Source organism: Tachyglossus aculeatus, chromosome 1 (genome assembly GCF_015852505.1).
Source record: "Tachyglossus aculeatus isolate mTacAcu1 chromosome 1, mTacAcu1.pri, whole genome shotgun sequence".
NCBI lineage: Eukaryota > Metazoa > Chordata > Mammalia > Monotremata > Tachyglossidae > Tachyglossus > Tachyglossus aculeatus.
This window is the reverse complement of record NC_052066.1, coordinates 63,901,485-63,914,882: the sequence shown is the minus strand read 5'-3', so window position 1 is coordinate 63,914,882 and position 13,398 is coordinate 63,901,485. Positions and strand designations below refer to the sequence as shown.

The following is a 13,398-nucleotide window of genomic DNA, read 5'->3' as shown; positions in this document are numbered from 1 at the left end:
CAACTTTTACTTCCCAAGCGCTTAGTCCGGTGCTCTGCCCACAGTAAGCGCTCAATAAATACGATTGAATGAGTGAATGAATGAATGTCGGGTAGGGACCGTCACTCTTTGTTGCCAACTTTTACTTCCCAAGTGCTGAGTACAGTGCTTTGCACATAGTAAGTGCTTAATAAATGCCATTATTATTATTATTATTATTACTGTTCCATTTAGTTAATGATGTGCATCTAGCTTTTTATTTATTTATTTATTACACAGTAAGCACTCAATAAATACGATTCAATGAACAAATGAATGAAAGAATGAAACAAGAGAATCCCAGAGACTGTTAAAAGGTCACAGGGAGGAGGGGGCAGAGCCTGGCTGACCAACAGCTAGGGCAGGGGAGATGGGGATGGGAGAGCCCCATCCGCTCTTCGGGGGTCCCTGGGGTCCTCCCCTTCTCCCCAAATTTTCCCTGCTCCATCTGTGGCCACGGCCGGACCCTTCTTCTGGGCTTGGCTCCGGGCAGGAAAAAGGAGGAACGGTTCTTACAGCTGGTGGAAGTTGAGATGGTCACTTCCCTTTTCTGGGCATCAGTTCATTCATTCAATTGTATTTATTGAGCATATACTGTGTGCAGAGCACTGTACTAATCAATCAATCGTATTTATTGAGCGCTTACTGTGTGCAGAGCACTGTACTAACCACTTGGGAAGTACAAGTTGGCAACATATAGAGACGGTCCCTACCCACCAGTGGGCTCACAGTCTAGAAGGGGGAGAACAAAACAAAACGTATTAACCAAATAAAATAAATAGAATGAATATATACAAACAAAATAGAGTCATAAATACGTACAAACATATATAAATTCATTCATTCAATTGTATTTATTGAGCGCTTACTGTGTGCAGAGCACTGGACTAAGCACTTGGGAAGTACAAGTCGGCAACATATAGAGACGGTCCCTACCTAACAGCTGGCTCACAGTCTAGAAGGGGGAGACAGACAACAAAATAAAACATATTAACAAAATAAAATAGAATAAATATGTACAAATAAAATAGAGTAATAAGTATGTACAAACATATATACATTCATTCATTCATTCAGTTGTATTTATTGAACGCTTACTGTGTGCAGAGCACCGTACTAAGCGCTTGGGAAGTACAAGTTGGCAACATATAGAGACGGTCCCTAACAGCAGGCTCACAGTCTAGAAGGGGGAGACAGACAACAAAACATATAAACCGAACAAAATAAATAGAATAAATATGTATAAGGAAAATAAATATTTGAGAAGCAGCGTGGCTTAGTGGCAAGAGCCCAGTCTAATCCCGACTCCTCTACTTGTCTGCTGTGTGACCTTGGGCAAGCCGCCTCACTTCTCTGTGCTTCAGTGACATCTTGCCTCATTATTGGTTTCAGACAAGCAGCGTGGCTCAGTGGGAAGAGCCCGGGCTTGGGAGCCAGAGGTCATGGGTTCGAATGCCGGCTCCGCCAATTGTCAGCTGTGTGACTTTGGGCAAGTCACTTCACTTCTCTGAGCCTCAGTTCCCTCATCTGTAAAATGGGGATTAAGACTGTGAGCCCCACGTGGGACAACCTGATTACCTTGTCTCCCCCCCCCAGCGCTTAGAACAGTGCTTTGCACATAGTAAGCGCTTAACAAATGCCAAAAATAAAAATAATAAATAATAATAATAATAATAATATTGGTTAGAGCTCAGGCCTGGAAGTCGGAAGGACCTGGGTTCGAATTCTGGCTCCGCCACTTGTCTGCTGAGGGACCTTGGGCAAGTTACTTCACTTCTCTGGGCTTTGGTTACCTCATCTGTGAAGTGGAGACTCAGAGTGTGAGCCCCATGTGGAACAGGGATTGTGTCCAACCTGATGAACTTGTGTCTACCCCAGCACTTAGGACAGTGCTTGACACATAATAAACACTTAACAAGTACCAGAATTATTATTATCATTATTATTATTGTGGGGATTAGGACTGCAAACCCCATGTGGGACAGAAACTGGAGCTTTTATCAACCCAAGTACTTAGTACATTGTCCGGAATACCTTAAGTGCTTAATAATAATAATAATAATTCCCCCTCTCCATCCCCCTCATCTTACCTCCTTCCCTTCCCCACGGCACCTGTATATATGTATATATGTTTGTACATATTTATTACTCTATTTATTTATTTATTTTACTTGTACATATCTATTCTATTTATTTTATTTTGTTAGTATGTTTGGTTTTGTTCTCTGTCTCCCCCTTTTAGACTGTGAGCCCACTGTTGGGTAGGGACTGCCTCTATATGTTGCCAACTTGTACTTCCCAAGCGCTTTGTACAGTGCTCTGCACACAGTAAGCGCTCAATAAATACGATTGATTGATTGATTGATTAATAATTTTGGTATTTATTAAGCGCTTACTAGGTGCCAAGCACTGTTCTAAGTGCTGGGGGTATATACAAGGTAATCAGGTTGTCCCAGGTGGGGCTCACAGTCTTCATCCCCATTTTACAGATGAGGGAACTGAAGCTCAAATAAGTTGTGACTTAAGGTCATGGGTTCTAATTCCGCCTCCATCTCCTCCACCAAGGTCACACAGCTGACAAACGGCGGAGCCAGAATTAGAACCCATGACCTCTGACTCCCAAACCCGGGTTCTTTCCACTGAGCCATGCTGCTTCTCTGATGAATACCTTTAATAAAAAAAGTTGTGATTGGCCTTACCAGGGAGGTCCTGGAAAAGAAATAATAATAATGGCATTTGTTAAGTGCTTACTATGTGCAAAGCACTGTTCTAAGCGCTGGGGGGGGGGTGTACAAGGTGATCAGGTTGTCCCACATGGGGCTCACAGTCTTAATCCCCATTTTACAGATGAGGCAACTGAGGCACAGAGAAGTTAAGTGACTTGCCCGAAGTCACACAGCTAATAATAATAATTGTGGTATTTATCAGGTGCTTACTATGTGCCAAGCGCTGGGATAGATACATGGTAATCAGGTCCCACATGGGGCTCACAGTCTAAGTAGGGGGGAGAACAGAGATCGAATCTCCATGCTGCAGATGAGGGAACTGAGGCCCCGAGCAGTTAAGTGACTTGCCCAAGTGCACACTGCAGGCAAGTGACAGAGCCGGGATAATAATAGTAACAATAATAATAATGGTATTTGTTAAGTGCTTACTATGTGCAAAGCACTGTTCTAAGCACTGGGGAGGTTACAAGGTGATCAGGTTGTCCCACGTGGGGCTCACAGTTTTAATCCCCATTTTACAGATGAGGTCACTGAGGCCCAAAGAAGTGAAGTGACTTTCCCAAAGTCACACAGCTGACAGTTGGCAGAGCTGGGATTTGAACCCATGACCTCTGACTCCAAAGCCCGTGGATTAGTCCCTGAATTAGACTCCAGGCCCGTGCTCCACCCACTGGGCCATGCTGCATCTCCGAGCCTTTGACGGGAATGTGCTGCTGCTCATCCTGATGTCCGTGTTTTGGGAAGGGGATGGTTTTGCTCCATCACGTTGGTCTGGTATGCCCGCTGCCAATTCTCTTCCATCTGCCCCATCCCACCCACAGTTCCATACTGCGAGCCCTCCGCATTCATTCATTCATTCAATTCAATCGTACTTATCGATCGCTTACTACTACTACTAATAATTTTGGTATTTGTTAAGCGCTTACTATATGCAAAGCACTGTTCTAAGCGCTGTGGGGGATACAAGGTGATCAGGTTGACCCACGGGGGGCTCACAGTCTTAATCCCCATTTTACAGATGAGGGAACTGAGGCCCAGAGAAGTGAAGTGACTTGCCCAAAGTCACACAGCTGACAATTGGAAGAGCTGGGATTTGAACTCCAAAGCCCGGGCTGTGTCCACTGAGCCACGCTGCTTCTCTGCTTACTGTGTGCAGGGCACTGGACTAAGCGCTTGGGAAGTACAAGTCGGCGACAGATAGAGATGGTCCCTACCCATTCATTCATTCAATCATATTTATTGAGCGCTTACTGTGTGCAGAGCACTGTACTAAGCGCTTGGGAAGTACAAGTAGGCGACAGAGACGGTCCCTACCCAACAACGGGCTCACAGTCTAGAAGGGAGAGACAGACATCAAAACAAAACATGTGGACAGGTGTCAAGTCATCAGAACAAATAAAATTAACTTGGGCCTGACACAGTGCTTTGCACACAGTAGAAGCAGTCAGCCCATTGTTGGGTAGGGACCGTCTCTATATGCTGCCAACTTGTACTTCCCAAGTGCTTAGTACAGTGCTCTGCACATAGTAAGTGCTCAATAAATACGATTGATGATGATGATGATGATGATTGAATGAATGAATGAATAGAGGACTCTGCCCATAGTAAGTGCTCAAGAGATACCATTGATTGATTGATGAAACAAATGCCATTGATTGAGTAGCTGATAGAGACAGTATCTGAGTTTTTTTCCTTGTTCCCTTCCCTCGGGCTTACTGAAGAACTTTGCAGGGTGTCGTCGATGAACAAATGTTATTAATAACAGCGACTAAGTCTAACTAGACCTTCTCCAATATCAAAAAATTTCCAACACATTATATTTGGTTAAAGTTCCTATTTTTCGTTGAGGGAAGCCTGTTTCCTTTGTCCTATCTTGTTTCATTATAAATCTTGTTTCATTATAAACAAGGTCTGCCCTTTCCATCATGCAACTGACTCAGGGGACATCAAGTGAACTCCTGTCAATCAATCAGTCATTATTTATTGAGTGGTGCAGAACACTGTACTAAGTGCTTGGGAGAGTACAGGATAACGGAGTTGACAGACATGTTCCCCGCCCACAGAGAGCTGACAGTCTAAATGGGGAGACAGGCATTAATATAAACCAATACACTCCTTGTAGACTGTAAGCTCCTTGTGGGCAGGGGTCATGCCTACCAACTCTATTATAGTCTCCTTTCCTAACGCTTAGTACAGTGCTCTGTACACATTAACTGCTCAGCAGGAGGAGGAATAGATTATTATTGTTATTATCATTATTATTACGCACTTACCATGTGCCAGGGACTGTACTAAGCACAGGGGTAGATACAAGAAATCCAAAGTCCATCTCGAGTCATGACCCTCCAATTTTTGTGGGGGGGGTTTCATGGTATTTGTTAAGCACTTACTATATGCCAGGCATATAGCTACTAGACTGTGAGCCCCTTGTTGGGTAGGGACCGTCTCTATCTGTGGCCGAATCGTACTTTCCAAGCACTTAGTACAGTGCTCTGCACACAGTAAGTGCTCAGGAAATACGGCTGAGTGAATGAATGCTGAAGTAGCTACTAGATCATCAGGTTGGACACAGTCCATGTCCCATATGGGACTCATCGCTCTGTATGCTGCCAACTTGCACTTCCCAAGCGCTTAGTACAGTGCTCTGCACACAGTAAGTGCTCAATAAATATGATTGAATAGGGAATTGGAATAGGACTCACAGTCTTAATCCCCATTTTACACACGAGGTAACAGACGAGTTGAGTGACTTTCTCAAGTCACCCCCCCAGACAAATGGTGGAGATGGAATTAGAACCCAGTTCCTGACTCCCAAGCCTGTGCTCTAACCATTAGGCCATGCTACCTTTCATCCCCTCCTCCAAATGGAATTACCTAAACAAACCCACAGAACACTATGCTTTAAGAAAATCAGTTACCTTCATTAAGTCATCTCTAGCTAAGCGGGAGAGTAAAAGATGAAAGATTTCAGTGACGTCTCTTTGAAGGGTAGCTGAAAATACAAGAGGAAAATGATGAGCAAAGTTGTTTTTTTTTTTTAAAAAAAAACCCTCTCTGTCTGCTTCTCCAACCCCCTCACCACTGGCAAGTTAGCATTAGGAACCCTTAGAGAAACAGCGTGGTTTGGTGGAAAAGGCCCAGGCTTTGGAGTCAGAGGTCATGGGTTCCAATCCCGGCTCCGCCACTTGTTAGCTGTGTGACTTTGGGCAAGTCACTTCACTTCTCTGGGCCTCAGTTCCCTCATCTGTAAAATGGGAATGAAGACTGTGAGCCCCTCGTGGGACAACCTGATCACCTTGTAACCTCCCCAGCTTTGCACATAGTAAGCGCTTAATAATTGCCATTATTATTATTATTATTATTATTATTAAACCCTTTCCTGGCCTTTTAATTTGGGGATTGAGCAAGCTCACTCTTCTAGAAATGACGTGAGGTAAAAGAAACTGGAACGAAGTATTATGGGAATATTCCCATAATCTCACCAGTACCTATACAACATTTACGCACACACATACATTTTTCTGCAGGCCCAGTTAATCCTAGGCTGTACACTTAAGCAAATAGCAAAATTAAATGAGTATTCTTTGTCATCTCCATAATAGACAACACTACTTCCTCTAGGCAGGTGGGTGAGAAGCCGTTTTCCTCTATAAGAGCACAAGCAAATCAGCAGGGAAACTATTGTATGCTTTCTCCCACTAGATAATAACAATGGTGGTATTTGTTAAGCACTTACTATGTGCCAGGCACTGTTCGAAGTGCTGGAGTAGATACAAGGTTAGCAGGTTGTCTCATGCGGGGCTCACAGTATTCATCCCCATTTTACGGATGAGATAACTGAGGCACAGAGAAGCGAAGTGACTTGCCCAAAGCCACCCAGCTGACAAGTGGAGGAGCTAGGATTAGAACCCACGACCTCTGATTCCCAAGCCCGCGCTCTTTCCACTAGGCCTTGCTGCTTCTCCTAGATGCTATGAGTCCCCTAGGAATCCACTATATTAATACAGAATGAAAATTAATTGATTTTTAGGAAATTTTAAACTGCACGGTGTAGGGATTTCTGACCAATAGGCTTTGAGGATCAGAGAGAAATGGCCTTGAGATCTAACGGCACCACGACCCAAACGGTCACGAGATGATTCTTAAATCAAATTTGTGGGGAATAAAGTTGCGTTTGCGGGATTGGTTGCTCTGTCCTTGGTAAGTCACTTTACAAGGAAGTCTAAAGTCTAATAATAACACTACTACTGATGATAGTGATATTTGTTAAGTGCTTACTAGTGAGCGTTGGGGCAGCTACAAGATCAGCAGGTCCCACATGGGGCTCACAGTCTAAGTAGGAGGAAGTACAGGTATTGAATCCCCATTTTGCAGATGAGGAAACAGAAATTAAGGCCCAGAGAAGTCAAGTGATTTCCTCAAGGTCACACAGAAGACTGTAAGCCCATTGTTAGGTAGGGATTTTCTCTATCTGTTGCCGAATTGTACTTTCCAAGTATCCAAGTGTGCTCTGCACACAGTAAGCGCTCATGGTATTGACACCTGTCTACATGTTTTCTTTTGTTGTCTGTCTCCCCCTTCTAAACTGTGAGGCCATTGTTAGGTAGGGACCGTCTCTATATGTTGCCGATTTGCGCTTAGTACAGTGCTCTGCACACAGTAAGCACTCAATAAATACGATTGAATGAATGAATGAATGTTGCCGATTTTGTACTTCCCAAGCGCTTAGAACTGTGCTCTGCACACAGTAAGCGCTCAGTGAGATGAGATGATGATGAGAATAAGATGATAAGATGATGAGAAGCAGCATGGCTCAGTGGAAAGAGCCCGGGCTTTGGAGTCAGAGGTCATGGGTTCAAATCCCAGCTCTGCCAATTGTCAGCTGTGTGACTTTGGGCAAGTCACTTCACTTCTCTGTGCCTTAGTTACTTCATCTCAAAAATGGGGATTAATAATAATAATAATAATTGGCATTTGTTAAGCACTTACTATGTGCAAAGCACTGTTCTAAGCGCTGGGGAGGATACAGGGTGATCAGGTTGTCCCACGTGGGGCTCACAGTCTTAATCCCCATTTTACAGATGAGGTAACTGAGGCCCAGATAAGTTAAGTGACTTGCCCAAGATCACACAGCAGACATGTGGCAGAGTCGGGATTCGAACCCATGACCTCTGACACCAAAGCCCGGGCTCTTTCCACTGAGCCACGCTGCTTCTCTGTAGGATTAGGATTAGGATTAGGATTGTGAGCCCCCCGTGGGACAACCTGATCACCTTGTAATCTCCCCAGTGCTTAGAACAGTGCTTTGCACATAGTAAGTGCTTAATAAATGCCATTATTATTATTATTAATGAATATGATTGGTTGAATGAATGAATAAATATTGAATGAATGAATGAATGAATGAATGAATGAATGAATGAATGAATGAAAGACAAGTGGCAGAACCCAGGTCCTTTAACTCCCAGGCCCGGGCTCTTTCCACTAGGCTACACTGCTTTCCTATTAAATGGTTTGGAAGTGAAGGAATGGGAAAACAAAATTAAAGAGGAAAGAGACAGGAGGAGGGGGAGAAATGAATGAAGCAAAGGAAAAGAGTGCGGGTGAAAAAAATGGAAAAGCAGTGTAAGTCCGGGGAGCCTAGCAACGTACAAAATGCATACAAACAGCAGAAGACAGAAGGTAGTATCTCAAGTCCAACAAAGTTGGGGGCATAGCACAAGAAAAATACAAGAGAAAGAGAGGACAGCAAAGCAAAGTTAGATGAAACTTGAAGACAAAGCAACACTGCTTGCTAAATATGTCCTATAAAGAAACAATCTTATTAGAAACAATAGAAGCAGCATGGCCTAGAGGCAAGAGCCTGGGCTTGGGAGGAAGAGGTTGTGGGTTCTAATCCCGCCTCCATCACTTGTCTGCTGTGTGACCTTGGGCAAGACATTTAAGTTCTCTGTGTCTCAGTTAACTTCATCTGTAAAATGGGAATTAAGACCGTGAGCCCCATGTGGGATGGGGCTTGTGTCCGACCTGCTTACCTTTATCTACCCCAGTGCTTAGAACAGTGCTTGGCATATAGTAGGTGCTTAACAAGTACCATTATTATAATATAATATACCATAATACAGTATGACATAATATGATGATGATGATGGTATTTGTTAAGTGCTTACTATATGCAAAGCACTGTTCTAAGTGCTGAGGAGGTTACAAGGTGATCAGGTTGTCCCACGGGGGGCTCACAAATTTAATCCCAAGTTTACAGATGAGGTAACTGAGGCACAGAGAAGTGAAGTGACTTGCCCAAAGTCACACAGCTGACAGTTGGCGGAGCAGGATTTGAACCCATGACCTCTGATTCCAAAGCCCGTCCTCTTTCCACTGAGTCACGCTGCTTCTCCATAATATATAATATAGTATATAGTATAGCTTCTCCATAATATAGTATATAATCTAACACAATACATGATAATATAGTACTGTAATATAATATGATATAATACAATATAATATAACATAACATAACATAAAATACAATACAATATAATAATATCATATCATATCACATCATATCATAATAATATGACATAACACAATATAATGTAATTAATATATAATATAATATAATACAATACAAAATAATTTAATATAATATAATATAATATAATGCAATATAATATAATATAATATAATATAATATAATATAATATAATATAATTCATATACTATAATATAATATAATATGATACAATACAATACATAACATAACATAACATAAAATAACATAACATAACATAACATAATATAATATAATATAATATATATAATAATCCAAGGAGGGAAACAAGAGCAACAAAGTTTTCGACAATGCTGCACCCAAGCTAAAACCTGGGAGACAGCTACTCAGTCAGTCAGTCAATCGTATTTACTGAGCGCTTACAGTATGCAGAGCACTGTACCAAACTCTTGGAAGAGTACACTAAACAATATAACAGACACTTGCCCTGCCTAAAATGAGGTTACAGTCTAGAGGGGGAGACAAGCAATAATATAAATAAATAAAATTACAGAAAAATAGACCAGCAGGGTGTAATACTATCAAGAAAGGCATAGCTCTCTGGAGCCTTGTGAAGAACCAGAGAAGAGGAGTTAAAAGAGAAAACAGCATCAGACACAGTAGACATTAAAAGTTACCGCACAAGGAGTAGAATGCTAATGTCCAAAATGTAGCCAGGTCTTTTGGGTCCTGGTTTGGCCTTTTCAGCCCCATCTGTACTCAGAAGTGAACTTTACTGTCAGTGATATTTCCTCCAAATGAAAAAGACGTGTATGTGTGTGTGAGTGTACACGTGTCTCTCTTGCTAGAGAAGCAGCATGGCACAGTGGATCACGCAAAGACCTGGGAATCAGAAGTTCACGGGCCCGAACGCCGGTTCCACCGCTTGTCTGCCGTGTGACCCTGGGCAAGTCTTTTCATTTCTCTATACCTCGGTCCCCTCATCTATAAAACTGAAGACTGAGCTCCTTGTCTTCCCTCCCAAACCCTGCCCTCTCCCTGACTTTCCCATCTCTGTTGACGGCACTACCATCCTTCCCGTCTCACAAGCCCGCAACCTTGGTGTCATCCTCGACTCCGCTCTCTCGTTCACCCCTCACATCCAAGCCGTCACCAAAACCTGCCGGTCTCAGCTCCACAACATTGCCAAGATCCGCCCTTTCCTCTCCATCCCAACCGCTACCCTGCTCATTCAAGCTCTCATCCTATCCCGCCTGGACTACTGCATCAGCCTTCTCTCTGATCTCCCATCCTCGTGTCTCTCTCCACTTCAATCCATACTTCATGCTGCTGCCCGGATTATCTTTGTCCAGAAACGCTCTGGGCATGTTACTCCCCTCCTCAAAAATCTCCAGTGGCTACCGATCAATCTGCGCATCAGGCAGAAACTCCTCACCCTGGGCTTCCAGGCTGTCCATCCGCTCGCCCCCTCCTCCCTCCCCTCCCTTCTCTCCTTCTCCAGCCCACCCCTCACCCTCCGCTCCTCCGCCGCTAATCTCCTCACCGTACCTCGCTCTCGCCTGTCCCGCCATCGACCCCCGGCCCACGTCATCCCCCGGGCCTGGAATGCCCTCCCTCTGCCCCTCCGCCAAGCTAGCTCTCTTCCTCCCTTCAAGGCCCTGCTGAGAGCTCACCTCCTCCAGGAGGCCTTCCCACACTGAGCTCCTTCCTTCCTCTCCCCCTCGTCCCCCTCTCCATCCCCCCATCTTACCTCCCTCCCTTCCCCACAGCACCTGTATATATGTATATATGTTTGTACATATTTTTTAACTCTATTTATTTATTTAATTTATTTGTACGTATCTATTCTATTTATTTTATTTTGTTAGTATGTTTGGCCTCTGTCTCCCCCTTTTGGATTGAGCCCACTGTTGGGTAGGGACTGTCTCTATATGTTGCCAATTTGTACTTCCCAAGAGCTTAGTACAGTGCTCTGCACATAGTAAGCGCTCAATAAATATGATTGATGATGATGATGATGATGATGATAAAATGGGGATGGAGACTGTGAGCCCCCATGGGACACGGACTGTGTACAACGTGATTTGCTCGTATCCACCGCAGCATTTAGTACTGTGCCTGGCACGTACTGAGTGCTTAACAAATACTACAATTATTATTATTTAAACACTTAATATATATAATTATTACTCTGGGTCAAGAACTTATCAAATCACCATTAGACTCCCCGCTGGCTTCTTTGCCTCCATCATTCCTCTGCCTTCACATTTCCCTTCTCAAATCCTCTCTGGTGGTTGCCCACCTCCTTCGGCATCAAGCAAAGACTCCACCCTATAGATTGTGAGGCTGTCCACAGCCCTCTCCAACTTACTTATCTGCTCTTCTTTCCTCCGACTCCTCTGCTCACATGCTTCATCCCTCTTGAGCCTGTTGTCACCTTGTTCTATCTCCCTTATATTTACTGAGTGCCAATTAATAATAATAATAATAATAATAATAATAATGGCATTTGTTAAGCGCTTACTATGTGCAGAGCACTGTTCTAAGCACTGGGGGGGGGATACAAGGTGATCAAGTTGTCCTACGTGGGGCTCACAGTCTTAATCCCCACTTTACAGATGAGGGAACTGAAGCTCAGAGAAGTTAAGTGACTTGCCCAAGGTCACACTGCAGACATGTGGTGGAGTCGGGATTCAAGCCCGTGACCTCTGACTCCAAAGCCCGTGCTCTTTCCACTGAGCCACGCTGCTCCAGTGCTTAGAACAGGGCCTGTAACAGACACCCTAAAAATGTGAGAGGATGGGGTTAGAAATTGAGATTAAGAGAAGATGAGCTCCTACTTACGGCTCAGCTTCAGGCACTGAGTGAGTCCCCGGGTTTCCACGGAATATTTCTTTTTCTTCAGATTCCTAAATACCTGGCTGAGTTGCTCCTCAGCCGTAGATGACCAAGGAGGCTCCTCGTTGATTCTGTAGACACAAAAGTAACCATGGCACGTATTGAAACCCGAAGCCCTCGCTGATTACTCCCGGGGTAACCTTGGATCCCTTAACAATACAACACAACTCACTTTTCCTGGAACTCTGGTGTCAGATAAAGACACTGAAGCAGAGCATTCATATAGCAGGTCAAACCTTGGTTGATCAATCCAACAAACTCTTTGGAGTCTTCATCTGGCAACGAGTCTTGATCTGAAAAGGAGTCTCGACCTGTATACGAGCGTTGGTCTGGAAACATGTCTTCACCTAGAAATGAGTCTTGGTCTGGAAATGCCAAAAGACAGAGACACCGTGAGCATTTTTTCGCTTTCTACGAATCTTGGCAGACTCCTGGTTGGTCAGAAATGGAAAGACCAGAGCGGGTGTTTTATCTTTTGCCTGCTCCCCTGGACTGTAAGCTCTTTGGGGGCAGGAAATGCATCTGTTTATTGCTATAGACGGTGAGCCCGTTGTGGGCAGAGATTGTCTCTACTTGTGGCTGAATTGTACTTCCCAAGAGCTAAATAGAGTGCTGTGCACACAATAAGCGCTCAATAAATACGATTGAATGCACAGACAGACAGAGAAGCAGCCTGGCATAATGGAAAGAGCAGAAGGTCATAACAATAATAATAATCATCATCATCATCAATCGTATTTATTGAGCGCTTACTGTGTACAGAGCACTGTACTAAGCGCTTGATGGTATAATGGTATTTGTATTGTATAATGGTGTAATGGTATAATGGTATAATGGTATTTGTTAAGTGCTTACTATGTGCCAAGCACTGTTCTAATAATGATGGCATTTATTAAGCACTTACTATGTGCAAAGCACTGTTCTAAATGCTGGGGAGTTTACAAGGTGATCAGGTTGTCCCACGTGGGGCTCACAGTCTTAATCCCCATTTTACAGACGAGGTAACTGAGGCACAGAGAAGTGAAGTGATTTGCCCAAAGTCACACAGCTGACAAGTGGCACTAAGCACGGGGGTAGATACAAGGTTATCAGGTTGTCCCACGTGGGGCTCACAGTCTTCATCCCCATTTTCCAGATGAGGTAACTGAGCTCAGAGAAGTTAAGTGGCTTGACCAAGGTCACACAGCAGACAAGTGGTGGAGGCTGGATTAGAACCCATGACCTCTAACTCCCAAACTCGGG

General features: G+C 43.8%; 1 protein-coding gene across 1 annotated transcript in view; it reads right to left on the bottom strand.

Moving 5' to 3' along the window:
* The window catches only part of LOC119937121 (collagen alpha-1(I) chain-like), a 163,464-nt gene that overhangs the window by 28,994 nt on the left and 121,072 nt on the right, over positions 1 to 13,398 (bottom strand). The window contains 3 exon segments of the mRNA XM_038756791.1: positions 5,663 to 5,736; positions 12,103 to 12,227; positions 12,329 to 12,521. Coding sequence (XP_038612719.1) covers positions 5,663 to 5,736; positions 12,103 to 12,227; positions 12,329 to 12,521 — 392 coding nt within the window.